A 26158-nucleotide genomic window follows, 5' to 3' on the forward strand; every position below is an offset into this window, starting at 1 on the left:
TCTTGCGACCAGAGCTTTCTACACTAGTCCCGTCGAGAGTCTTTATGCTGAAGCTGCCGAATTACCATTGACCTACCGGTGCGACGTACTGCTTTGTGGGTATGCCTGCAGGCTGTTGTCAATGCCCGACCACCCCTCTTATCAGTCCTTCGCCGATTCTCTCGACCGTCCGTATGGGTTGTATGTGTCTGCCCTGCTGCCCCCTGGAGTCCGCTTTCGTTGCCTGCTTCGACAATTGGATTTTGCCCTCCCTACCACCTTCAGAGAGGCTGAGAGCCTGACACCACCTAGGCTCCAGGCTCCAGTTCTTGTTTATCTCGACCTCAGCGTGCTCCCGAAGGAGCGTACTCCGGCTGCAGTGTAATGCTCACGGTTTGTCGAACTTCGTGCGCGGCTTGCCAGTCACACCTTTATTTACACTGATGGCTCCAAAACTGACGATGGTGTCGGCTGTGCCTTTGTCGTCAGGGCCGTCACCTTTAAATACCGGCTCCTCGACCAATGTTCCAGCTTTACGGCCGAGCTTTTTGCTCTCCATCAGGCCGTTCAGTATGCCCGCTGCCACCGCCATTCATCGTATGTACTCTGCTCTGATTCACTTAGTGCTCTTCAGAGCCTTGGAGCTCCATATCCGGTCCATCCCTTGGTGCAACGGATCCAGCAGTCCCTCCATTCTTTCGCTGAGGGTGGCTCTCCTGTCAGCTTTCTGTGGGTTCCTGGCCATGTAGGAATGCCTGGGAATGAGGCTGCTGATGCTGCAGCCAAGGCTGGAGTCCTCCTGCCTCGGCCAGCCTCCCATTGTGTCCCATCATCTGACGTTAGTGGGGTTGTTTGTAAGGGGCTTGTGTCCTTGTGGTGGGATACTTGGTCCTCACTTCAAGGAAACAAGCTCCGGGCAGTCAAAACGTTCCCAACTGCTTGGACAACCTCCTCCCGACCATCTCGGCGAGAAGAGGTCCTTCTGACCAGGTTGAGGATTGGGCATTGCTGGTTTAGCCACTGCTACCTGCTCTCCGGTGACCCAGCCCCGCAGTGCCCTTATGGTCATGCATTAACAGTGCGCCACGTTTTATTGTCGTGTCCCTGTTTTAGTCAATCTCGTGTTGTCCTGTCTCTGCCATCTACTTTACAGGATATTTTAGCGGATAACGCTCGAGCAGCTGCTCGTGTTCTTCGTTTCGTTACTTTGACTGGATTGTCCAAAGACATCTAATTCTTTCACTTATTTTATCTGCCTCTTTGTAAGAACTTTTTGGTGTCCCCCCCCTTGAGTTTTACTAGATTCTATGTGCTCTAACAATTGTGACTGGGCGCTAATGACCTCAGTAGTTGAGCACCCTTAAACCCCAAACAAAAAGAAAGAAAAAAAAAGAAAGGCTGTCGACCAAGCTATTCGTCATCCTTTGGTAACGACCATACAAGAGTCTTATCTATGCCCTTGAACGGCCCCATCGTTCAGTGGTGTTTGTCTGGACCCCAGATCATGTTGGAATCCCAGGCAACGAACTTTGCAGACAGGCTGGCCAAAAAGGGTACATGGAAACCGCTTACAGAGATTGGTTTCTCTGAACCTGACCTGCGTTCTGTCGTAAGCCATAGGGTTTTTCGGTTTTGGGAGACAGAATGGCATAACAGTATGCACGACTAACTGCGTGTCATTAAGGAGACTACGAATGTGTGGGTGTATTCCATGTGGGCATCTCGCTGGGAATCAGTTGTCCTCTGCTGGATCCATATTTGGCTAACTCATGGTTACTTTCTGCGTCGCGAGGTCCCACCTCGGTGTCCTACCTTCGGTGTTGGGCGACAGTGCCCCAAGAGCAGCTTCAGTTTTTATGTTTTATTCGTGAAGGTGGGTTCTATCATTTGATCTGAGTTTTCACGCATGTCCTTTGTCCCTCAGTGTCCTCCACCCTAGCGCTTTTAGGGTGGAGGGTTTAATGTGTTGCAGTGTGGCTGGCTTCTTTTTTTGTTGCAGTGTGGCTGGCTTCTCCTTTTTATTCTTGTGGTAGGCCAGCCACTGTAATCTGCTTTCGTGTTTTACTCTCTTCTGTTTCCTGCGTCTCTCTAATGTTTTCTTGAACCCTTTTGTTCCTTTTAGTGTTTCTTACCTTTCCTTCGTTCTTGTGGTTTTTTTCTTTCTTTCTGGTTTTTGTTGTACGTGTAGTTTGCTTTATTCTCCCCCTTGTGGAATTGTTTTATTTGGAAGAAGGGACTGAGGACCACGCAGTTTGGTCCCTTGCCCCCTCTTTTAAACCAACCAACCACCCTGTGGTAACATACTGTTCCCACCCCCTCTGCAGTGTCATCTCCTCTCCATTATCATCTCCCACCCTGTTTATTTGCAGCCCTCTGCTAACGCATCCGCCTGTCTTTCTGCATTTCTCTCCTGTTCTGTTCCTTATTTCCCCCACCTCTGTGCCACACAACTTCCTGACACTGGGCCTGTTAGCCATTTAGTCCCTAAACCCTCCACCAGGCACTGTCAGTCTCTCTCCCCACTCATACACTACTATCCCTGCCCCTTCCCCATCCCCTCCAAATTGCTGTTTGCGTCCCATGAGTTGTAGCATTCCAGCCTGAGATGCTTGAGTTGGCAGTAGAGTGTGTGCGTGCATGTGTGTGAAATCTGTATGCGAGTGTGTATTAATCGTGCCTGTCTGCAAGTTGACGACGTGTCCCATTGACCGTATGTAGTAATCTGTCTTCCTTCATTGTTGATATTCAATATGATATTTAGTATTGTATAGTTATGTATGCTGCAAATAATGATTTGTCTTCATTTTTAACAGGTGTTATGTAAACAATGGCTGCAACTATTGGATATGTGAATGTAATCAAAAGATCAGGGAAGGAAGGATCACGTTTCCCAGTTACTGAAGATTGCCTAATTGGTAGTGGACTTCATTGTGAAATTAGAATTCATTTAGCTGATGTTGCTGTAGAGCATTGTTTAATTCAGTGCCAGGAAGGGGGAAAGGTAAGTAGTATCACATACTTGTTAAAATTATTTCATAAATCTTATGTTTATGGACTGCCCATTCATTTGGTCCTGCAGCATGTAATGAAACAAAATAATTTTAAAAAATCATTTTTAATTTGGTACGTTGAACTATTAACTTTTGTATTAATGACACTACAGTGTGTTGTTACAAGAATGGAAGGAAAATGCTTAGTTAGTGACCAGTAAAGTACTGTGACATCCCCGTTCCCCTTTTTGATGTTACTGTTGATGTTGAGCCGCTACTGCTACAGTTCAGTCAGTGGAATGGAGACACGACACACAGTGATGGTTGTCCCTGTCGGATAACATGGAACAGCACCTGAAAATCTCTGAATTCCTGATTTCAATTGTCTGTTATGGTTTTATGATTTCTTATGCCCGGTTAGTTAGTTATTGCAGTATTGAGTGAATCATTCATCATCGGCGTTGTTTCATACCACTGAAGCGAGGAAAAATTCATTTGCGGTTCAGTATCAGTAGTTGTTGTTACGTTGCTAGGTAGAATCGTTCACTACGGCACGACTGAAATCGAGAGATAATCTATAATGCTATCTTGCTTTCGTGCGTCGTAATATTATTTTGGCAAAACACTCCTTTCAATGCTCAATGTTCATCAAGTCACTCTTTCAATTAAAATGTTCACAGTTAATTAATTTTGATCAACTATCACACAGTTCAATTAATGATGGAGCCAAATGTGAGATTTCCATTACTGACGAACAATTCTTATTGTTCCTTCTTAGCATTTAGTTTAATCATCACACCACTCGCACACCGCTGGATCAGATCAGTTAAGATCCTTTAAGTTCGGTGATCATGACAATTACTACAACTTTTACAATCGGCGTATTTGTATTATCTTAGTGTGGTCGTATTAATGTTTCCTACTTCAGGCTAATCAGGTATTGCAGTCTTAGATACTATGTCCATTCTCCGTTGTCACTTTTCATTTTGATGAAGGTTGAGTCCAACAGTATTATCTCCAATAATTAAGGTTCATTTACTCGTTGTACACTTATCAGAATATCGCTTCAGTTCACGTTATCAAGATCAGAATATCGCTTCAGTTCAAGTTATCAAGTAGGAATAACTGAGAACAAAGTCCGCGCATCTCTGTCATGCAATAGTACTTTTTTTTTTTTTTTTTAAATAGAAACAATCTTGTAGCATTCTGTTTGTAGTACTATAACGAACGATGCTCTCTCACGACTTGATAGCTAGCAAGCGACTAACTTTTCCATGATCAAGCATCGTAGACACATTGAATTTCCTTTTCAATGGGTTTACAAATCCCTTTAACAATAAATGTTATCTCTGATCGACATATTACGTTGGTCTTAACTTTTGTCGGACTGATTTTCAGTTATTACTGAGATGTTTGATAGCTAATTAAAAATAACCTTTCTTTCTTTCTACCTTTATATCATGACTTTTCAGTAATTATTGAAATTGGTGTTCACCAAACTTTAAGATGTTATATTATTGTCAAAGTTGTCGTACCTGTCAGGATAACACTGTTCCCTACTTTAAATTATCATGACATTCTTATTTGGGTTTCTTGAGGTGTTACAGTACGCATTGTGCTACTGAAGGGAATGTCAATATGCTGTGAAGTATCTAAAGTGGCTGTTTGTAGCAAAAGCTTATAGCACATGTTCTATTTGGGAGATTCCCAAGATCCTCTTGTTAATGTTTATGGGTGTGATGAGACAATTTGATTTTGCCTGTTAGTTGATTGTTGACAAGTTACAAATCCTTAAACAGTCACATAAGTTACCAGCAGTTTTCAGTAAATTTTTGAGGAGTCCACCTTAGCTGCAGCTAACTTTTTAGCCCAATAGAACTGTTACATTCCTTACATTGTTTATTTGTTTATTTAATGTTCCGTTGTGAGGGCAACAGTATTGGTGGTGTGGCACTTAAGTTACGTACTTTCTTCTGTGCACTTCAGGGTATAAAGAGTAGCAGAGGAAAATTGCTGCCAGTCACTTTGATAAAGCACTGATAAAAATGAAATACAATGTGCTATTCTTCCAGATTACATTAAGAAGATGTAGGAGAAACTATATCTTGCAACATTACACATAATAGGTGGTGGTGGTGGTGGTGGTGGTGGTGGTGGTGGTGGTGGTGGTGGTGGTGGTGGTGGTTAGTTGCATGAAAAATCCCAGGTTATAATTTTTTTGGGTCTTTCATTTTTTAGTCATAAATTTTAAAACCTCCAAAATTGTGATTTTTGTTACACTTTTAAACCTTATAATCAACAAATCTCAAACTGTTTTACTTACAGGCCTAAAATTTGTACCATTTTGTTCAGTTTCTTATAAGCTTTAAAAATATGTGGTAATTGACAGTATTAATAGCAAAACTGAATTTTCCCAAATTAAATTAGTTCGAAAATTTCAAAATTGGATTTTTTGTTTGGAAAAAAGTATGTTACTCATACATTGTTTGTTAATGTGTGTGCCAAATTTCAGTATGGTGTTCTTGTGGGAACATACTAAAATAAAATTTTATATTACTGGCATGTGCAGTACAAAGTACATACTGTAGTATGTAGCGTTTTGGACTTCTGACTAAGGAGTAATACATCAAAAACCAAATAATGCTGTCAAATTATTGTTGTTCATTTGGTGACAATTTATTACATTATTGTAATTATACATTTAAATTTACATTTGGCTTTCCCATGTCAACTGTGAATACATTTTCACATAATGCCATAACAATGTCTTAAAAAGAATATTAATAATTTAATTGCACCTTCATTTTACAGATATGTTACTGCTAATCAGTATTATTAATTAAATGGTGGTGTAGCTGTTACTATTTAATAATGTTAAGTTTGAGTGCATTACAAAGATATATTTCTTACTCGTCTTCAACAACAAAAATATCATGGTGATCCACTAACAATTTCATTATGGTCTATGATTATGTATTGTAGTTGTCTTTTACCAGATTCTGAGGCTTTTTTTATTGCAGTCAATTTATAATGGCCATCTTGGTTATAAAAAAAGAGAGCTAGTCTACAGAGGTGTATAAATAAAAGGTTTACTTCTGCTTTGTCATGTCTTCATAGCACAAAGGCTAGCTACCATTTGTTGTCAACGGCATATGCAACAAATGCTCTAATCTGTTCAGGTGCTGGAGGATCTGGACCCACTTGAATTTTTATGTACAGTAGAGCCCTAAATGAGAGACAATTTTTGCTGGACCTCTGACTCCCCATGAGTGTAATGTTATTATAAACTCTTTTGGCCAAGCTACTATTTATGCTGCATGGTTATTTGTCACACGTAAAAGCTGACTCATGGCCTATATGCTTTAGCCCATTCAAACAAGTGGAGGGGAGGTAATTTTGCAATATTAAACCATGCTGTGCTTCCACAATTAGTATGAAAGTTGAGGAAACCACTTTCACTTTCATTTTATTTGCATTTATTAAGCCATTGGTTTCATTCTGTGTGAACTTCCTCAAATGACAAAGTGGCACAAATGTGCAAGTGTCATGATTTAAAACACTTAATTTCCTAATGAACTGTTGAGATGCACTTGTTGGAATATGACAAGTACAATATCCTCCTTCTTTACGGGGGAGGGGGAGAGGTGGGAGGGTGCACAGTGGATGGAAAGGAAATTCCTCTCGTTCACTACACGTCACAGTGAACCCTATAATGCCCCATTTACAGAAAGGGATCTCCTCAGTGCCCTTGAACATTGCCCCAACTCAGCTTCTCGGCCAAATCGACTCCACAGTCAGATGATTAATCATCTCTCATCTGACTCCAAACTATATCTCCTTGTCATCTTCAAAGGGATCTTACACGATGGCGTCTTTGCATCGCAATGGCGGGAGACTACCATAACTCTGGTGTTAAAACCCGGTAAAAATGCAGTTGATTTGGTTGGGTATCTGCCCATCAGCCTCACCAACGTTCTCTATAAGCTGGTGGAACGTATAGTGTGTCGGCGGTTGGTTTGGGTCCTGTAGTCATGTGGCCTACTGGTGACATCATATCCTTGCCACATTGTATGAGTGGGGTCTCTGGGGTGTGCTCTTGATTTATATCCAAAACTTCCTCTCGCTTCATACTTTGTGTCGCAAGTTGGTGCCTCCCATAGTTCTGACGTGCACAGCTGCTCGCCAGTTATGTTGCACACATTCATAGTTCTCCTGAGAATACGAATTACTGTCTCCTTTTCCCACCCACGGTATTTCATCTCCTGCATCGGTGGCGCAGGTCGGGGCTCATGATCGCGGTTTGCGTGCGATCCCTTCTCTCTGAACTGTCGTCCTTACCTTTGCCCCTCTATTTGAGGTCCATTTATGTACACCACTTCCAAAGCTTCGTCTGGATCTTTTGTATCACCCTAAGGACTCTGTTAATGCCGCCGCTCTCCGCTGTCACTTCCTCTCGATTCTTGGCCTGTTCCGGGGCTCTGAAGTTGTTTACACAGACGGCTCAATGGCTGGCGGTAATGTTGACTTTGCCTATGTCTGCAGAGGCCATATTGAACAGCATTCCTTGCCCGCTGGCTGCAGTGTATTCACTGCAGACGTGGCCATATCTCGTGCACTTTAATATATCTGTTCCTGTTCTGGGGAGTCGTTTCTTCTCTGTTCTGACTCCCTGAGCAGCTTACAAATATCGACCAGTGCTACCCTCACCATTCTTTGGTAACGAACATCCAGGAGTGCATCTCTGCCCTGGAACAGTCCAGTTGTTCAGTGGTGTTTGTCTGGACCCCAGGACACGTCAGAGTCCCAGGCAACGAACTTGCTGACAGGCTGGCCAAACAGGCTACGCGGAAACCACTCCTGGAGATTTCCATCTCTGAAACATACCTGCGTTCTGTCTTATGCCGCAGGGTTTTTCGGCTTTGGAAGTCGGAGTGGCATAACAGTATGCACAACAAGCTGCATGTCGTTAAGGATACTTCAAATGTCTGGAAGTCTTCCCTGTGGTCTTCTTGTAGGGAATCAGTTGTCCTTTGTCAACTCTGCATTGCCCGTACGGGGCTCACCCATGGTTACCTCCACCGTCTCAAGGACCCACCTCAGTGTCTCTGTGGCTCCCAAATGACAGTTGTCCACCTCTTACTGGACTTCCCACTTTTACCTGCTCTGCGTTGGACTTTTAACTTTCCCAGCACCCTACCTTTGATGTTGGGCAACAATGCCTCAACAGCAGCTTTAGTTTTAAGTTTTATTGGTGAGGGTGGGTTTTACCATTTTAGTGCAAGTCCTTTGTCCCTCAGTGTCCTCCACCCTAGGGCTTTTAGGGTGGAGGTTTTAATGTGTTGCAGAGTGGCTTTCTTCTCTTTCTTTATTCTCATGGTCACCAGCTACGGTAATCTTCTTTCTTGTTTTTAATGTCCTCTCCCTGTTTCTTGTGCCTCTGTGTGGTTTTCTTGTCCTGTTTTGTCTACTTTAGTGTTTGTTGTCCTTCTGTCGTTCTTCTGGTTCTTCATTTCTCCTGTTTATTGTGCCAAATGTCTTCTTTGTCTTCTTTCCCTTGCGTAATAGTTCTACTGGGAACAAGGGACCAATGACCTTGCAGTTTGGTCCCTTTTTCCCCGTTTTAAACCAACCAACCAGCTGTACGTCAAATACTTTGAGATATGACCATTTAAAATTTTGGAATGTGGAAAAAAATTCAAAGAACTTTGCAAACATTGAAAATTAATAACTAAAAACGAAATGTCAAAAAAATCTTCAATTCTGGATTTTCTCTTGTTTTGATAGGTAGCATAAGATGACTACAAACTACAGAATTTTAAATCATAAAGGTTCACATTCATTATTTTATTACTTAATTTCACATGCAATGATTGATACATATCTTAGACAATTAACAGGGAAGCTTCTTCTGGTCGTCACTTTAACTGAAAGGTCAGTCTGTAGACTTTACCATGTAAAGGGGCAAAAGTCCGCCCCCTCCCCTATAATTATCCACAATGTATGTAGCATTTCTTAAACTGCAAGTCAGTGAAGTTCACATGTAGGGGCAAGCAGACAGTATAAATGCTGGAAAATATTTTCTGTTAGTCCATCTGCGCGATATGGCTCAGGTTATTACAAGAAGTGGATGATACCCAGCCAGTAGCAGCAGCAGCACAAAAGCAGGTTTCTTTTATATACTTATATTAATGAATACTGGCAAAGAGAGTAAACTCCTGATGGCCCAACAATTTTAACACACTTCGACACACTTTAACAAACTGATTGAGACTGCTCAGAAGTAAGCCTTGTGAGAGGGTTTGGGTCAGTAGGCCTTAGTTTTTGAAATAATAAATTGTACCATGGATTGTTTTACATTATTCTTCTGGCAGTGTCTCCCTGAACTTCGTCCTGACAATGCATAATATATTCTAATTTTTCACTACTTGTTCATCAAAATATACACTGAAGGGCCAAAGAAACTGGTACATTTACCTAATACCGTGTAGGACCCCTGCGAGTGTGCAGAACTCAACGCGATGTGGCATGGACTAGACTAATGTCTGAAGTAGTGCTGGAGGGTATTGACAACTTGAATCCTGCAGGGCTGTCCATAATTCCATAAGAGTACGAGGAGATGGAGATCTCTTCCCAATAGCATGTTGCAAGGCATCGCAGAAATGCTCAATAATGTCTGGGGAGTTTGGTGGCCAGCGGAAGTGTTCAAACTCAGAAAAGTGTTCCTGGAGCCACTCTGTAGCAATTCAGGACACACAGGGTGTCGCATTGTCCTGCTGCAATTGCCCAAGTCCATCTGAATACACAATGGACACAAATGGATGCAGGTGATCAGACAGGATGCTTAAGTATGTGTTACTGTCAGTCGTATCTAGACATACTAGGGGTCCCATATCACTCCAACTGCACATGCCCCACACCATTGCAGAGCCTCCACCAGCTTGAACAGTCCTCAGTTGACATGCAGGGTCCATGGATTCATGAGGTTGTCTCCATACCTCTACACTTCCATCTGCTCGATTCATTTTGAAATTAGACTTGTGTGACGAGGCAGTGTGTTTCCAGTCATCAGCAGACCAATGCGGTGTTGACAGGTACAGATGAGGCATACAGTCACGTTGAACGATTCTCTTCAGTCGTCAATGGTCCCATACTTGCAGGGTCTTTTTCCAGCCGCAGAGATGTCGGAGATTTGATGTTATACCGGATTCCTGATATTCACAGTACACTTGTGAAATGGTCGTATGGGAAAATCTCCACTTCATCGCTCATGCATCTGATATAAAATTACATTCAAATTAACTTAAATCTTGATTGTCATTGTACCAGCAGTAATCGATCTAACAACTACACCAGACACTTGTTGTCTTATGTAGGTGTTGCCAGCAGCAGTGCTGTATTCTGCCTGCTTACATATCTCTGTATTAGAATATGGATGCTTATACCAGTTTCTTTGGTACTTCAGTGTGTAATTTTCATTCTTTCTGCTCATTGTGTGTGTGTGTGTGTGTGTGTGTGTGTGTGTGTGTGTGTGTAACAGGTAATCGGTTTGTGTAACTTCTTTCAATAACCATATTTTCAGTTTTTCTATTAATTTACTGTTAACCTTAAATATATCACGCTCTGTCGCGCTCTCTCTCTCTCTCTCTCTCTCTCGCTCGCTCGCTCGCGCTCTCTCTCTCTCCCTCCCTCCCTCTCTCTCTCTCCCTCCCTCTCTCTCTCTCTCTCTCTCTCTCCCTCTCCCTCTCTCTCTCTCTCTCCCCCCCCCCTCTCTCTCTCTCTCTCTCTCTCTCTCTCTCTCTCTCTCTCTCTCTCTCTCTCGCTCGCGCGCTCTCGCTCTCTCTCTCGCGCGCTCTCGCTCTCTCTCTCGCTCGCTCGCTCTCCCCCCCGCTCTCTCCCGCAGCAATGGACAAAAGTTTTCACAAGAAGGAAGGTGATCATCATTCTTAAAAATCACTAGTGTAGTTGTTTGTTTGCCTTTTGCATCCTCATGCTGTTACACTCAGTTTGAAATTACTTTGTGATTCTATTTTCAGCAAATAGAATCGTAGGGACCAGCTGCCATCCAATTGTCATTGTTTCTAAAGTGCTCTATGGCTTGCTTTGTTGCCTGTTTTGTAGGTATGTGAAGCTTGTTAGCTGCATGCTGGCAACACTACTGCCTGCCACTGCACTGTCGCAAGTCACGAAGTAATTTTAATCAGAGTATAATTAAAGTATTTAGCCTTCAGTTTCAGTTTCCCACTCAAAGGACAGTAGTGTAATTAAACCTTTCATAAATTGGTGTACTTCTTTCACTGCAAGCCATCACTCAGCCTATTGCATAATTTTCATTTTGAAAGTCATAGTAGTGGCTGAAGTAAATCAGAAGATATTTAGATAATTTGTAAATTATTGACCACTAGCATGCAGTTACTATGAGTTTTTGAACACAATTTTGTGAACCTGTAAAATTTCGTAGCCTTCCACAGTCAGTGTTATCATGGTTAAACCCACTGCATTGGTTAACTTGAAAACACCCATATAACTTGCTAGCTGTGCTGTTGAGGTAATTGTCCCGCCTTCTTGCAAGACATATCTGCCATAATAAACAGGTAGTATCCTGTAGAGAACAATTTAGGTGGATGTAAGTTCAATTATTCTTTTTTTTTTGTCATTTTTTCTGGTTCATGTGACTGAAATTATAGAAAGAGAATTTTCATTGTCTTAATGTGTTTTGTATTTTTTCCTGTTCATTTCTCAGTATTGTTCCTTTGTGTCATTGCTTTAATTTTGCTGAAGTTTTACTTAGTATTACGCTGTTCATTTTCACAAGAGTAAGATTGCTTCACATACCTACGTGAGACACTTACTACCATCTGTTTTTATTCAGTTGCAGATTTTTTATTCATGGTTGTAAAGAATGTTATTTTTTGATTATAGAAATTCCTTGTGGAATAACATGTTTTTCATCCTCTGGTAATCCGTATCGCGGAGTTTTGTGAGGCTTCTATTTTGCACGTTTGTAGAACCAGTTATGTGTTCATATCATGTTTTGATCTTTTTTAGATCTCTTGCACTTTAAATCTGCTAGGGAATAATTGTCCCATTTTAAATGTTGTATGTACTTTTTTCCCCAATAACACGTTATTGTAGAATGAAATCCTGTAATTTTAAAGTAGAAAAATTGTCAGTTGTGATTATTGCTTAATATTCTTCCTTACAGTGCTCACTAAAGAACTTATGTAAACACATGCCAACTAAACTAAATGGTACTGATGTTACTGAAGTTGCAATACTGCACCACGGAGACACTATCAGCGTATCTGACCGTTTGTTCCGCTGGGAATATGAAGAACTACCACAAATTCCTTCCGTTATGAAGCCAACTGTGGCACTGCTGCCACGTAATGTGACAGGTAATCCTTTCTTTTAAGTCTTTGTGTTCAATTTGTCATAGTGCCCTACAAAAATTGTTGTGAATATAAATGGTAGGTATTTTGTCTGTGACATATTGTTTGTGGAACTGGTGCTTTTGAAGTATAATCCAACACCTGGCTGTGTGAAGTTAAAGCTTTCTGCCAAATTAGTCCAGTTTCATGTTCAAATTGCGAAATACCAAATGTTGCTAAGTCATAACCCCATTCAAAATAAACACAGAGATGTGATATCATGACCTTGTCTTTCTTGAGTACGCAGTTTTGAAAGAGTTTAAGAATAATAGAAGCCGCAAGTAGTAATTGCAAAGACTTCGTTAGAGATACGGTGTTGTCTTCTTTGAATTGAGGAAGGTACATCATAATTGGTACATGGCATTCCAGCTCAAACGATTGACAGTATAGTAACATTTGAATATCCCAACTTAGAGCCTGAGGAAGGCATAATTCATCCCATTTAGTTCCCTTCCCGTGTCACTGTCCTATATTTGCTGATTTTATCTACGTATTATCTGTTTCTGTCACAGTCTGTCTAGTAATTTTTTACATTGGCTTTGCCTGTTAAAAATTTCCACCTTTTTGAACACCAGCATTTCCTCCTGTTGCTTTATTTTGAACGGGTGTTGAGAGCTGTAAAGCTAAGGTGTATGTGTTAAATGATGCTAATCGAATTTCAAATAAAATTTTGCTTTCCCTTAAATTGTTAGTGGTAGAATTGGCATGTGCTGTCATGCCTGGCACGAGTTCAGTACTACTGACACCTTTTCACTTAAAAAATAAGAGTGCGGTATACTTAACCTTGTACTTCATATTGTAGATATAAAAGCTGTGTAGTTAGTATCTCCAGGTTCGTCATCACAGCCATGCAGAAATTTCTGTAGTTAATGTTTGCAATGCTTGTTTACATGTGTTTTGTTGTGTTTATTGAAGATGACGAAACATAAAGGCATTTTCAAGAAACGACAATTTAGAGGAAACAAGTTCAGAAAGCTTTCTGTATAAGAGGTTATGTCATTTGGCAATGATGTTTCTAATTGTAATTCTTCCACAAGTGCATCATCAAAGAAGCTGTCACCATTTCAAGGGAGTTTCAATGAATTTACTGTAAGTGACAAGGGGTGCAGTAACATTATTATAAATTTGAGAATGTTATCAGATGTAATTTCTAAATTTGTACAATGTAGACAGTGTGGTGAGCCACAGAGTGTGAAAATTTGTGAGAGTGCCAGTGGGAGAAAAGGCCTAGAAATTGCTTTGGATTTAATTTGGGGTAAATGCTCAGCTGTGATTACATTTGAGTTCTTCAAAACCATATGCAAGTGGCCCTTATGAAATCAATTCTAGATTAGTTTGTCTTACAGTCCATTGGCAAGGGCATGGCTGCAGGGAGAACATTTTGTTCGGTGATAAACTTACATCAGCCACCAAATAAATTTGAAAAACTGACTGCAATATTAGAGAAAGCTGTATGTGAGGTAGGTGAGGAAAGCATGAAACTGGCTGCTGGGGAGGCAGTGGAAGAAAATGATGGATGTTTGGATAGTGCAGTTGCACTTGATGAAAGTTGGCAGAAAAGGACATACTTCTCTGAATGGAATGGTGACTGCCACAAGTGTAGACACCGGTAAAGTGTTAGATGTGGAGATAATGTCTAAATATTGCAAATGTTGTAAAGTCAATGAACATAAAGAACGTTGCTGTGGCTAATTTTAAAGGAACAAGTGGTGGTATAGAAGTTCAGGGAGTACAACAAATATTTCATTGCTCCATAGAAACAAGAGGCATACGGTACACCAAATATTTGGGTGATGGTGACAAGAAGGCATACAACAATGTGGTGAACTCTAAGCCATATGGAGATGCCATTGTTAGCAAAATAGAATGTGTAGGCCATGTTAAAAACCGTTTGGGGACAAGGCTGACAAAACTGTTGATATGAGAGGAAAAAAATTAGAAGATAGAAAATTGTTGACCAGACAGGGTCAGTTAAGTAAAACTGAAATAGAAAACTTGCAGGTGTACTATGGACAGGCAATTAGGAGAAATAAAGAAAATTTGGATGCGATGAAGAGAGATGTTTGGGCCATATTCTTCCGTAAGTCCTCTACTGATAAGCCATGTCATGGATTGTGTCCATTAGGAGAAAATTCATGGTGCAAATACCATAGGGCTCAGGCAACTTGAGAATCTTATTCTCACCAGCGTTCTCTTCGTGCTGCTGTTATTACAGCAATTAAACCTAGTTTCAGAGACTTGGCTCATTCTGACCTCCTAAGGAAATGTCTGCATAGGCAGACACAGAACCCAAATGAATGTTTCAACAGCACAATTTGGAACCGCCTTCCTAAAACTGTATTTGTAGGCATGCATACAATGAAACTAGGAGTTCATGATGCTGTTATTACATTCAATTGTGCTAATATTAGAAAGTGTTTGGTTACTGAAAAAGCTGAGAATTAATCCTGGTGAAAGTATGATCACTGGGCTACAACATTGTGATAAAGTGAGGATAGCCGATGCAGACAGGTCTGCATCTAATATGGCCACGAAAGCAAGACAAACATCCAGGAAGATGAAAAAGGAGCTGGAAAGCCTGCTAGAGGCCAAAGACGGGTCATCATATGCAGCAGGACAATTTTAATTAACTGTACAAATTTGAAAAATTTTTTGTTTAAAGTCAATTTCCTGCAAACTAAAATTTTCAGTACATATGCCCCATTATATCAGAAACTATCATAGATAAATGAATGAAATTTTCAGAGACTCTGCAGAACATAAAAAGCCACCTCTGGTACTACATTCATTAATATTCCCCATTAGGAAGTTCACAAAAATATTTTCTGCAGAAAAACTTAATATTTTTTGTTAATAAATTTAAAAAAGTATTTCTTAAAAACTATATAATGGATAAAGTAGATTTTAGTACAGTTTATACTATTATCATCATGTAACATACAGTAAAAATATTAAGGTCCTGCATCAAATAGGTTCCCCCCCCCCCCTTTAGAAATGGGTCAAATACTTGCCTAAATTAACAAGGTTAGATAGGCAGGGTGTGGTCCCCTTAAGATTGACCAAGAATTTGTAATCAACAAGAAGTGCTGACGTATTTGTTTTTGAAGGGTCTTGGTTTCTTAGATTCGCCAATTACAAACAAGGGCAATTTTTGGTTACCACGTGTGTTGCTGCATGTTGCAATGGTCGGCCTTTCCTTTGCTAGTTCTGTGCCTTTGACTGTTTGATTCTTTGAGGCAAGAGACTTTTGAGGGAGAATTTTATAGTTCAGTTAGTGTTGTGTGATTGATCAGATACCAGTTTATCTTCTGAAGCTATTTTTTCAAAATGTTCAACAAACGCTCTACCTGCATCGTCATCAGCAGAAGGTTTTTCACCTGAAATAGCAACTTGCCTAATGCCGTGACAGTTTTACCTCCAGTGAAGCCGATCTTCACTTGTTTGGAACTTCCTTCTTCACCTCCCAGTTTTCAATGCAATTGAAAATTTTATTTATTTTTTAGAGGACCTGAAAGCGGGGTTCCTTTACATATTCCCCAACAAAACAAAGCCCACTCAGTGTCATCCAAGAGCTCAAGATTCGCCCCCGACCCCAGTGCTTTTCTAGTTCAAGCATTTTCACAGCTACAGTTAATAAAAGAACTTAAAGATCTCTTTGTTCTTTTTCCAGTGTTTTATGGTTATCACTCCAGCATCCATTTCAGAAGCTAATTTAGTGGGAGGAGCATGGTGGTGCAGTGGTTAACACACTGGGCTTTTCTGGAGGATGACAGTTAAAACCCACGTCTGGTCATTCAGACTTAGGTTATACGTGATTTCCCTAAATTACCACAAGCAAATGTCGAAATGGTTCCTTTGAAAGCACAGGGCCAATCTCCTTCCCAACCTTTGACACATTCCAGCCTTGCGTTGTCTATAATGACCTTGATGTCGATGGGACGTTAACACTAACAACCACCACCACCACCTCCTCCTAATTTAGTAAGTACCTCACCTTTGAACACAATGTTTCATTTTGAGATTTGTAGCCATTTTTAGTCTTCCAGTATTCCTCATACTTCTTAATCACAAGTCAGTAAACTGTATAAAACTGCACTCCAACTTTAAAATGAACAGGAATACAATAATAAACATAAAAAGTATACAGATAAAACTGCAGATTAGAGTACAGTAAAGAGAACGGTCTAACAGTACAGCAGTCTGTCAGCTGAGCATGTGGGAGGAGCATGACTCAGACGGACACCTGCTTTGATGAGTAAACTCAATTGATACTGCTGGCACTGTTCGGCGTGGAGCACAGACAGATGGTTGGACACATGGGCAGATTATCTGAAGAGTCGGTTAGTTAAAGGCTGGATAATAAACATTCTACTGTACTTACAATGTGTGAAGTGTCACCGCGTAATTCCGGTAATGGCCACAGGAAACTTAAGTGCAATAATATTGTGATCGGGTGATACCAACTATGTAATAAGTGACGGATGCATGGCTGTTTATGATGTGGTGTTTGAAGTCAGATGGAGTTTTGTAACAAAATTGATTGCCAGAAAGGAAGATGTTGAATGTGACTAAGCAGTGTATATGTAGTTCTGTCCTAAGTTAAATTCAACATGATGATGAAAACAGTTGGTTACAAAAGACGTTTATTTTATGTCCAGTTTTTGCTCACATCAGGAAATGAGTGTTCTTTGCACATTGTCAAGCTATTACTTTGTTTGGCAGTGTTGATTCTGGCCTAGTCCTGCACTGTTTTGTAGAACTATACCTTTTATGTGAAACACAACACAGTGCAGTACCACAAAGCAGTGTGGTTGTAGGCTGGAATCAACAGTGCAAAAACAAAGGAGTGTCTCAAAAAGTGTAAACAGATGGCATTTTCTGGTGTGAGTGAAAATCTGACATAAAATTCCATAAGTGAAATCAGCAGCTTTTGTAACAAACAGTTTTTAATGTATAAAGCAATCCAGATGGTAAAAATCTTTCATTGTAGACCACAGATAATTTATTTCATTAAAATGAAACATGCATATTCTTGGCCACAGAAAGTTAATGTCTCAGATTTATATGCGTGCAGTCTTCTAAAAAGCAAAGCTATGCTGTCACGAATTGTGGTTAGGCAGGAACGTAATAGCACAGCTCGTGAGCAGTGACTACATACTCCTGCTTGTCAAAAATATGTAGTAGTTTATTTCCGATACGTTGCAGTTTCCATTACTCACATTTGGGGCCCTTAAAGCTACCACGACCCTACAGTACTGTTGTAAGATTTCTGCCAATTATGCTGTAGGGGGCTAAGAGGACAACCATATTGTTGTCATTTAGTGTGCTTATATTGTCTGTACTGTAAGAACTGTAAGTTGTAGCTATAAATAATAGATGCAAATTGCTCATGACAGTTGAGAAACATAGTCTGAGTTTGCAGTTCCCATCTAGTTCACACGGCCAATACTGCCCTAATTTTAAGTGAACGGTGATACATGAAACGGAGGGTCAATGTGGAGGCTGGCTGTGTGGCATCGCCCGCTCTGCCTGTGAGTGGACATGTGGCTGCTCCTTCAGCAAGGTCCAAGCAGGCACACGGGGGGAGGGGTTTATTAGTTATTGGGAGCTCCAACGTTAGGCGGGTGATGGAGCCCCTTAGGGAAATAGCGGGAAGGTCGGGGAAGAAGGCCAGTGTTCACTCTGTCTGCTTGCCAGGGGGTCTCATCCGAGATGTGGAGGAGGCCCTACCGACGGCGATAGAGAGCACTGGGTGCACCCGACTGCAAATTGTTGCTCATGTCGGCACCAATGACTCCTGCCGTCTGGGTTCAGAGGTCATCCTCAGTTCGTACAGGCGGTTGGCGGAATTGGTGAAGGCGGAAAGCCTCGCTCGCGGGGTGGAATCAGAGCTAACTATTTGCAGTATCGTTCCCAGAACCGATCGCGGTCCTCTGGTTTGGAGCCGAGTGGAAGGCTTAAACCAGAGGCTCAGACGATTCTGCGGAGATCTGGGGTGCAAATTTCTCGACCTCCGCTATCGGGTGGAGAAATGTAGGGTCCCCCTGAATACGTCAGGCGTGCACTACACGCCGGAAGCGGCTACAAGGGTAGCGGAGTACGTGTGGAGTGCACATGGGGGTTTATTAGGTTGGAGAATCCCCTCCCTAGGCCTGACAAGACGCCTCCTGAGACGCGGCAAGGTAGGAGTAGGCAAAATGCAACAGGGAATAACAATATTAATGTGCTAATAGTAAACTGCAGGAGCGTCTATAGAAAGGTCCCAGAACTACTCTCATTAATAAACGGTCACAACGCCCATATAGTACTAGGGACAGAAAGTTGGCTGAAACCAGACGTAAACAGTATTGAAATCCTAAACTCAGATTGGAATGTATACCGCAGAGACAGGCTGGACAGTGAAGGGGGAGGCGTGTTTATAGCGATAAGAAGTGCAATAGTATCGAAGGAAATTGACGGAGATCTGTAATGTGAAATGATTTGGGTGAAGGTCACGGTTAAAGCAGGCTCAGACATGGTAATTGGATGTCTCTATAGGCCCCCTGGCTCAGCAGCTGTTGTGGCTGAGCACCTGAAGGATAATTTGGAAAATATTTCGAGTAGATTTCCCCACCATGTTATAGTTCTGGGTGGAGATTTTAATTTGCCGGATATAGACTGGGAGACTCAAACGTTCATAATGGGTGGCAGGGACAAAGAATCCAGTGAAATTTTTTTAAGTGCTTTATCTGTAAACTACCTTGAGCAGTTAAACAGAGAACCGACTCGTGGCGATAACATATTAGACCTTCTGGTGACAAACAGACCTGAACTATTTGAAAAAGTTAGCACAGAACAGGGAACCAGCGATCATAAAGCGGTTACGGCATCGATGATTTCAGCCGTAAATAGGAATATTAAAAGGGTGGGAAGATTTTTCTGTTTAGAAAAAGTGACAAAAAGCAGATTTCAGAGTACCTGTTGGCTCAACACCAAAGTTTTGTCTCAAGTACAGATAGTGTTGAGGATCAGTGGACAAAGTTCAAAACCGTCGTACATTATGCGTTAGATGAGTATGTGCCAAGCAAGATCGTAAGAGATGGAAAAGAGCTACCGTGGTACAACAACAGAGTTAGAAAACTGCTGCGGAAGCAAAGGGAACTTCACAGCAAACATAAACATAGCCAAAGCCTTGCAGACAAACAAAAATTACGCGAAGCGAAATGTAGTGTGAAGAGAGCTATGCGAGAGGCGTTCAATGAATTCAAAAGTAAAGTTCTATGTACTGACTTGGCAGAAAAATCCTAAGAAATTTTGGTCTTGTGTCAAAGCGGTAGGTGGATCAAAATAAAATGTCCAGACACTCTGTGACCAAAATGGTACTGAAACAGAGGATGACAGACTAAAGGCCGAAATACTAAATGTCTTTTTTCAAAGCTATTTCACAGAGGAAGACTGCACTGTAGTTCCTTCTCTAGATTGTTGTACAGATGACAAAATGGTAGATATCGAAATAGACGACAGAGGGATAGAGAAACAATTAAAATCGCTCAAAAGAGGAAAGGCCACTGGACCTGATGGGATACCAGATCGATTTTACACAGAGTACGCGAAGGAACTTGCCCTCCTTCTTGAAGTGGTGTACCGTAGGTCTCTAGAAGAGTGTAGCGTTCCAAAGGATTGGAAAAGGGCACAGGTCATCCCCGTTTTCAAGAAGGGACGTCGAACAGATGTGCAGAACTATAGACCTATATCTCTATTGTCGATCAGTTGTAGAATTTTGGAACACGTATTGTGTTCGAGTATAATGACTTTTCTGGAGACTAGAAACCTACTCTGTAGGAATCAGCATGGGTTTCGAAAGACGGTCATGTGAAACCCAGCTCGCGCTATTCGTCCACGAGACTCAGAGGGCCATAGACACGGGTTCACAGGTAGATGCCGTGTTTCTTGACTTCGGCAAGGCGTTCGATACAGTTCCCCACAGTCGTTTAATGAACAAAGTAAGAGCATATGGACTATCAGACCAATTCTGTGATTGGATTGAGGAGTTCTTAGATAACAGGACGCAGCATGTTATTCTCAATGGAGAGAAGTCTTCCGAAGTAAGAGTAATTTCAAGTGTGCCGCAGGGGAGTGTCATAGGACTGTTGCTATTCACAATATACATAAATGACCTTGTGGATGACATCGGAAGTTCACTGAGGCTTTTTGCAGATGATACTGTGGTGTATCGAGAGGTTGTAACAATGGAAAATTGTACTGAAATGCAGGAGGATCTGCAGCGAATTGACGCATGGTGCAGGGAATGGCAATTGAATCTCAATGTAGACAAGTGTAATGTGCTGCGAATACAAAGAAAGATAGATCCTTTATCATTTAGCTACAAAATAGCAGGTCAGCAACTGGAAGCAGTTAATACCATAAATTATCTGGGAGTACGCATTAGGAGTGATTTAAAATGGAATGATCATATAAAGTTGATCGGCGGTAAAGCAGATGCCAGACTGAGATTCATTGGAAGAATCCTAAGGAAATGTAATCCGAAAACAAAGGAAGTAGGTAATAGTACGCTTGTTCGCCCACTACTTGAATACTGCTCAGCAGTGTGGGATCCGTACCAGATAGGGTTGATAGAAGAGATAGAGAAGATCCAACGGAGAGCAGCGCGCTTTGTTACAGGATCATTTAGTAATCGCGAAAGCGTTACGGAGATGATAGATAAACTCCAGTGGAAGACTCTGCAGGAGAGACGCTCAGTAGCTCGGTACGGGGTTTTGTTAAAGTTTCGAGAACATACTTCCACTGAGGAGTCAAGCAGTATATTGCTCCCTCCTACGTATATCTCGCGAAGAGACCATGAGGATAAAATCAGAGAGATTAGAGCCCACACAGAGGCATACTGACAATCCTTCTTTCCACGAACAATACGAGACTGGAATAGAAGGGAGAACAGATAGAGGTACCGAAGGTACCCTCCGCCACACACCATCAGGTGGCTTGCAGAGTATGGATGTAGATGTAGAAACAAAGGCCACATACAACAGTGCAGCAGGAAAGAAAAAAAAAATGCTGTCTCAAAAGTGAATGTTTGTAGGTAACGTCAGTAGGAGGATAAATTAAAGAACAGCAGTTCTACATGCCAAACTTCAGAAGGATCAAGGTAGAAAAGGCAGCAGATTGTTCAGTACATGCAAGGGAAACACAGCGGAGACTTCCCAATTACTGGAGAAATTATCAAAATGAAGGCAATTGAGATAAAGAAATCCGCCTATAAAGTTAACATTATATCTGTTCTGAACTTGGGGCCTTTGACTGCTTAAATTTCAACAATACAAGGAGAAATAAATTAAACAGATGGAATTGGTTTACATTAATTTTTATCTAAACTTTCTCTGTGGTATCGCTGTTTTAGATCATCGTCTGGGATAACCAATGAGAGGGGACAAGAGGCATTGAATTTGAACATACACGAGCAGCAGTGAGATTTATAATCTTGGTTACCACATATATTTGTGTTCCAAACATGTTGCAGTTTCCAAAGTTCTGTTTATGGTGCAACCTGAGAACATTAGTATGATGACCTCAGCAGCAATAGTTTAGTGTTAAAGTATAAAACAACCTTGTATTTTTTGAATAATGAATTTGGGGGAAACCTACTCTTCATGTGGAAAATATGGTACTTAGGTAAAAGTGTTCTCTTATACTATTGAATGGACATTTGGTTCCCGATAATTTGTTAGTTGACTGTGTTGAGTTGGCTTATTGTGCTATTTAATGAGGACACATTGAACCCCTTGGTACTGTAAGCATAGCGGTCTTGAAATCATTCACAATGTGATACGTTTCAGTCACCACTGTACATGCTTACATTAATGTCACCCCGTAATTCCGGTATTGGCCACAGGAAACTTACGTGCAATAATATTGTGATCGGGTGATACCAACTATGTAATAGGAGTGATGGATGCATGGCTGTTTACGATGTGTTGTTTGAAGTCAGATGGATTTTTGTAACAAAATGGATTGTTAGAAAGGAAGATGTTGAATGTGACTAAGCAGTATATATGTAGTTTTGTCCTAAGTAAAATTCAACATGATGATGAAAGCTCAGCAAAACTTATCAGTGATTGAAAAAATTAAAGTCCCCACACCCTGGCTAAGACTCGTAGTATATTATTACTTTTGAGTTTGACACTACATTTTTTTTTTTAATCCAAAATTATTATTGGTTATTATTTGACATAAAAACTTACTCCCTCAATTATGAACTTCGTTTCATAATGTAATGCGTGTTCTCATTTTATTCACAGATGATACGGGATCTTCAAAACGACTGGTGGCTGTTGTATCACCACAGATCAGAGAAAGACAGGTAAGTTCACATTGAAGATCTTAGGTTGTTAGGTTGTTTTAGTCTGTAAGACAATGCTTTGTTTTTTGTATTTTATGAAAACAAACGTTGCATAGGTATGCTAGTGGAAAGTGCCAAAATTTAATTCCAATGCTGCAGTCCTTTGTCATTCTCAGTTAATACAAACTGTCTTTGTAATAGTACAATGTTATAATAAATTAGTCAGTGTTTGAAGCAACATCTTAAGAGTTGCTGTAGCTATATTATTTGACATATTGTCATAAGGCTTTGCACACAAACGGAAAAACTTTAAAAGAGTATATGTATTAAATGTGTGCCCCCCCCCCCCCTACTGATTCTACAGATATAAATTAATTCCTAAAGTTCATCCCACATTTTGCTTGGTATGTTCCTATCAGTCTGTTCAAAATCACTGTTGATTTGCAGTTCTGGTAGGTTTGTTGCTAGAGGACGGACACACGACATAATCCCACAGAGAAAACTTGAATAGGGCTAGGTCAGGAGAGCATCGAGGCCATAACATGATGCTGATCATCAACCCCATCACAACCAATCCATTGTTTCTCAGTCTTCTGTTTAAGAATTCACGAACATCATGATGGAAGAGGTCTGGAGCACCATCCTGTTGGTTGATGAAATCCAAACTGTTGGTCTGCAGTTGCAGCATGATCCAATTTTCCAGCATGTGTAGAGGTGTATCCTGTAATGGTCTTTTTGCAGAAGAAAGGGACAGTTAACTTTTAATTGTGAGATTGCCAAGAACACCTTAATCTTAGGTGAATCTTGAGTGTATCATTGTACGCGCAAACAAAAATGACATTCGGCACAGTGGCTGTTGGGAGCGACTGCAAAGGCATTTCCCATTTACTGTCACTCCCATCGGCCAGCGCGCTGAGTGTCAACTTTGTTTGCGCGTTTAATACACCATAGCATGGGGATTCTCTGCCCCCACCCCCTCCGGGATTCACATATTGTGCGTGTTCACTGTGCCACTAACAATTAATGTTGCTTTATCACTAAAGCTGAGTTTGTCATAAAACCCATTCTCTTCCAAAAGCTGTTGCAACATGGCGAGGGTCTGACTTTGTCTTCAGGGGTCAGGGCTTGTAGCAGTTGCAAAGGGTAAGGCTTCAGCTTCTGTTTTCTTAAGCTCTTCCAGGCGGTCGGTTGCAGTATGTTCACCTGTCTGCATGCTCTGTTCGTTGACTTCTATGGGCTACATTAGCTACTTACCTCCATGCGGTCAACCGTTTCTTCACCCAGTGCAGGCTGACCCATTGATATCTGCTTGCAGAGCCATCCTGAAGTTTTAAAACTGTGCATACAGTCACCAAATTGAGATGAAAGTGTGGCTGCTATGGTACAAAACTTTTTCTAATTTTCCTCTATAAGTGTTGAATTTTGTGACAATATGTTAGTTTATGTAGGTACAGTGAATAAATGAAATTGCTTGTCATTGAAAATAACCATGTATTACACTGGTACTTAGTTCTAAAGTGACTAATTAATTTTATGGTAAGGACAAACTTTTCAATGAAGATAGTATTTTCCTTTGTTGCAGTTTTGATTACTCTGAGGAAGTGACCCTGCTATTTGTGTAATTGTGGGGAGGGGGGTGAGTGTGTTGACACCATTATAAGAAAAGTTAAATTACTGTAAGAGTGTGGATCATAAACTATATGTTTGAAATAGTGTGCAGTGTAAATATGAAATTAAAGCCTCAAGTAAGTCATTAATCACCTCCACAAAGTTCAGAAAAATGACAGCCAGTGGACTGAGATTCAGGGAAGAACTGAAGGACATTGGAAGTATGACACTAAGAGGAGAATCGATTTTTGTAGAAAGGCTCGGAAGAGTTGAATTGCTTGTCTATAATTAGTTTGTGATTTCCAGTCATAAATTGGTATTGGGTGATTTTGTCATATGTCTATGGTGAGTTTTAATGTAATAATACCTCTCCATTACGAAGGTTAGTAGAAACAGCAACATTAATCTCCTAGATTTTGCTATTCTGCAATTGATGTCACAGAAAGGATAGCAAATTGAGATTTTTTTCTATTTGTGTTTGTGTGTGTGTTTTGTATATATTGAGCTGTGGGAGTGAGGTGGTGAGGTCAGGGTAGGGGTGAGGGATGGTTAAATGCTGCTTGTGGGAGCATACGGGGATGAGATGGGGAGGGGGTAAGGCATCTAGGTGCATTAATCCCTTAACAAAAAGCCCTGGGTTATCTTCATGTTATTATTGTCACTGAATCTTAAAGTCCCGAATGTAATCGGGTAATTTAAGAGCTGTTAGAGAGCATCCATTCCTCTATTTGTAACATTGCTGCCACGTTTTGATTGAGGTGGATGTCCTTACTGTATGAAGCTTAGGATAGTTGAAATCAAATTATATGCTTTCAGTCTCTATTTTGTATTATTGTTTGGGCCGTTCTTTAGGAAATGGATGGCCATATTAATCGTGAGGGTGACACATTGAATTTAGCAGCTCAGAAAATGGAGGGTGTGATTTTACTTAATTAGTGACTGAAAGTGATGACAGTTCATCAGGTGACTGACAGGTGCTTGCCAGTAGTAATAGATAAATATGTCCACTGTGCACCACCCAGCTCTTCTAAGATTTCCATTAACAGAAAATTGTTGTGAAATACATGTTTTCATTCGATATGTATACAGAAGCTTAAAAAACAAAGTAAAGTTGTCTCAGGATATGATCAAAGTTCAGTGCCCAAGTACACTGTGGATTTTATTAATGGTGATGTTCAAAAAGTGTAACTCAATAGTTTGAGCTTCAAAGGCTATCTTTATATCTCTATATGGAATTTCATTCATTACAGGAGGTTTTTCACTAATAAAAAAAATACTGATCCTTTAACATAGTTCATAAAAACGAAAACAGTGTGGGGTTAGGGGATACTACCCACTTTTGCCAATATTAGTTTTTATAGTAATTGTCATAAGAGAAAGTCCTGGTACACTATGTACGAGGCCTGTTCAAAAAATTCGTAATTTCACACCAATGGTGTGTTGGAACCAAATACAGTTGGCATCCATGCACACACAGTTTTTAATGTGTAACTGCCGGAGATTTCATTGTTGTATGTCTGTTAGTTATTGTCCAGCGCTGTATTGAGTAGAATGTTGTACAGTTTGCGAATTTAGAGATAACAGAATTAGAGGAGGAACGTGTCTGCATTAAATTTTGGGTGAAACTCAAGAAAATCTTTACAGAGACACGTAAGTAGTGCAAGAAGCGTATCATAATGGGTGCTTAAACCCTACTCCATGTTACCAATGGTTCATATGGTTTGAAAATGGCTGAACGGAAGATAACGATGATCGTTGTTCAGGATGCCCTTAGATGTCTAGTGATGTTTGCCGGGAATGTCAATGAAATTGTGTGTGCC

General features: G+C 40.8%; 1 protein-coding gene across 1 annotated transcript in view; it reads left to right on the top strand.

The window, feature by feature from the left end:
• LOC126176380 (proliferation marker protein Ki-67-like) overlaps window positions 1-26158 on the top strand; it is a gene marked incomplete at its 3' end in the record, with an annotated part of 79691 nt that overhangs the window by 25499 nt on the left and 28034 nt on the right. The window contains exons 2-4 of the mRNA XM_049923537.1: window positions 2793-2980; window positions 12172-12364; window positions 22690-22751. Coding sequence (XP_049779494.1) covers window positions 2807-2980; window positions 12172-12364; window positions 22690-22751 — 429 coding nt within the window. The remainder of the gene's footprint in view (window positions 1-2792; window positions 2981-12171; window positions 12365-22689; window positions 22752-26158) is intronic.

The sequence above is a fragment of the Schistocerca cancellata genome, chromosome 3, assembly GCF_023864275.1.
Source record: "Schistocerca cancellata isolate TAMUIC-IGC-003103 chromosome 3, iqSchCanc2.1, whole genome shotgun sequence".
Taxonomy (NCBI): domain Eukaryota; kingdom Metazoa; phylum Arthropoda; class Insecta; order Orthoptera; family Acrididae; genus Schistocerca; species Schistocerca cancellata.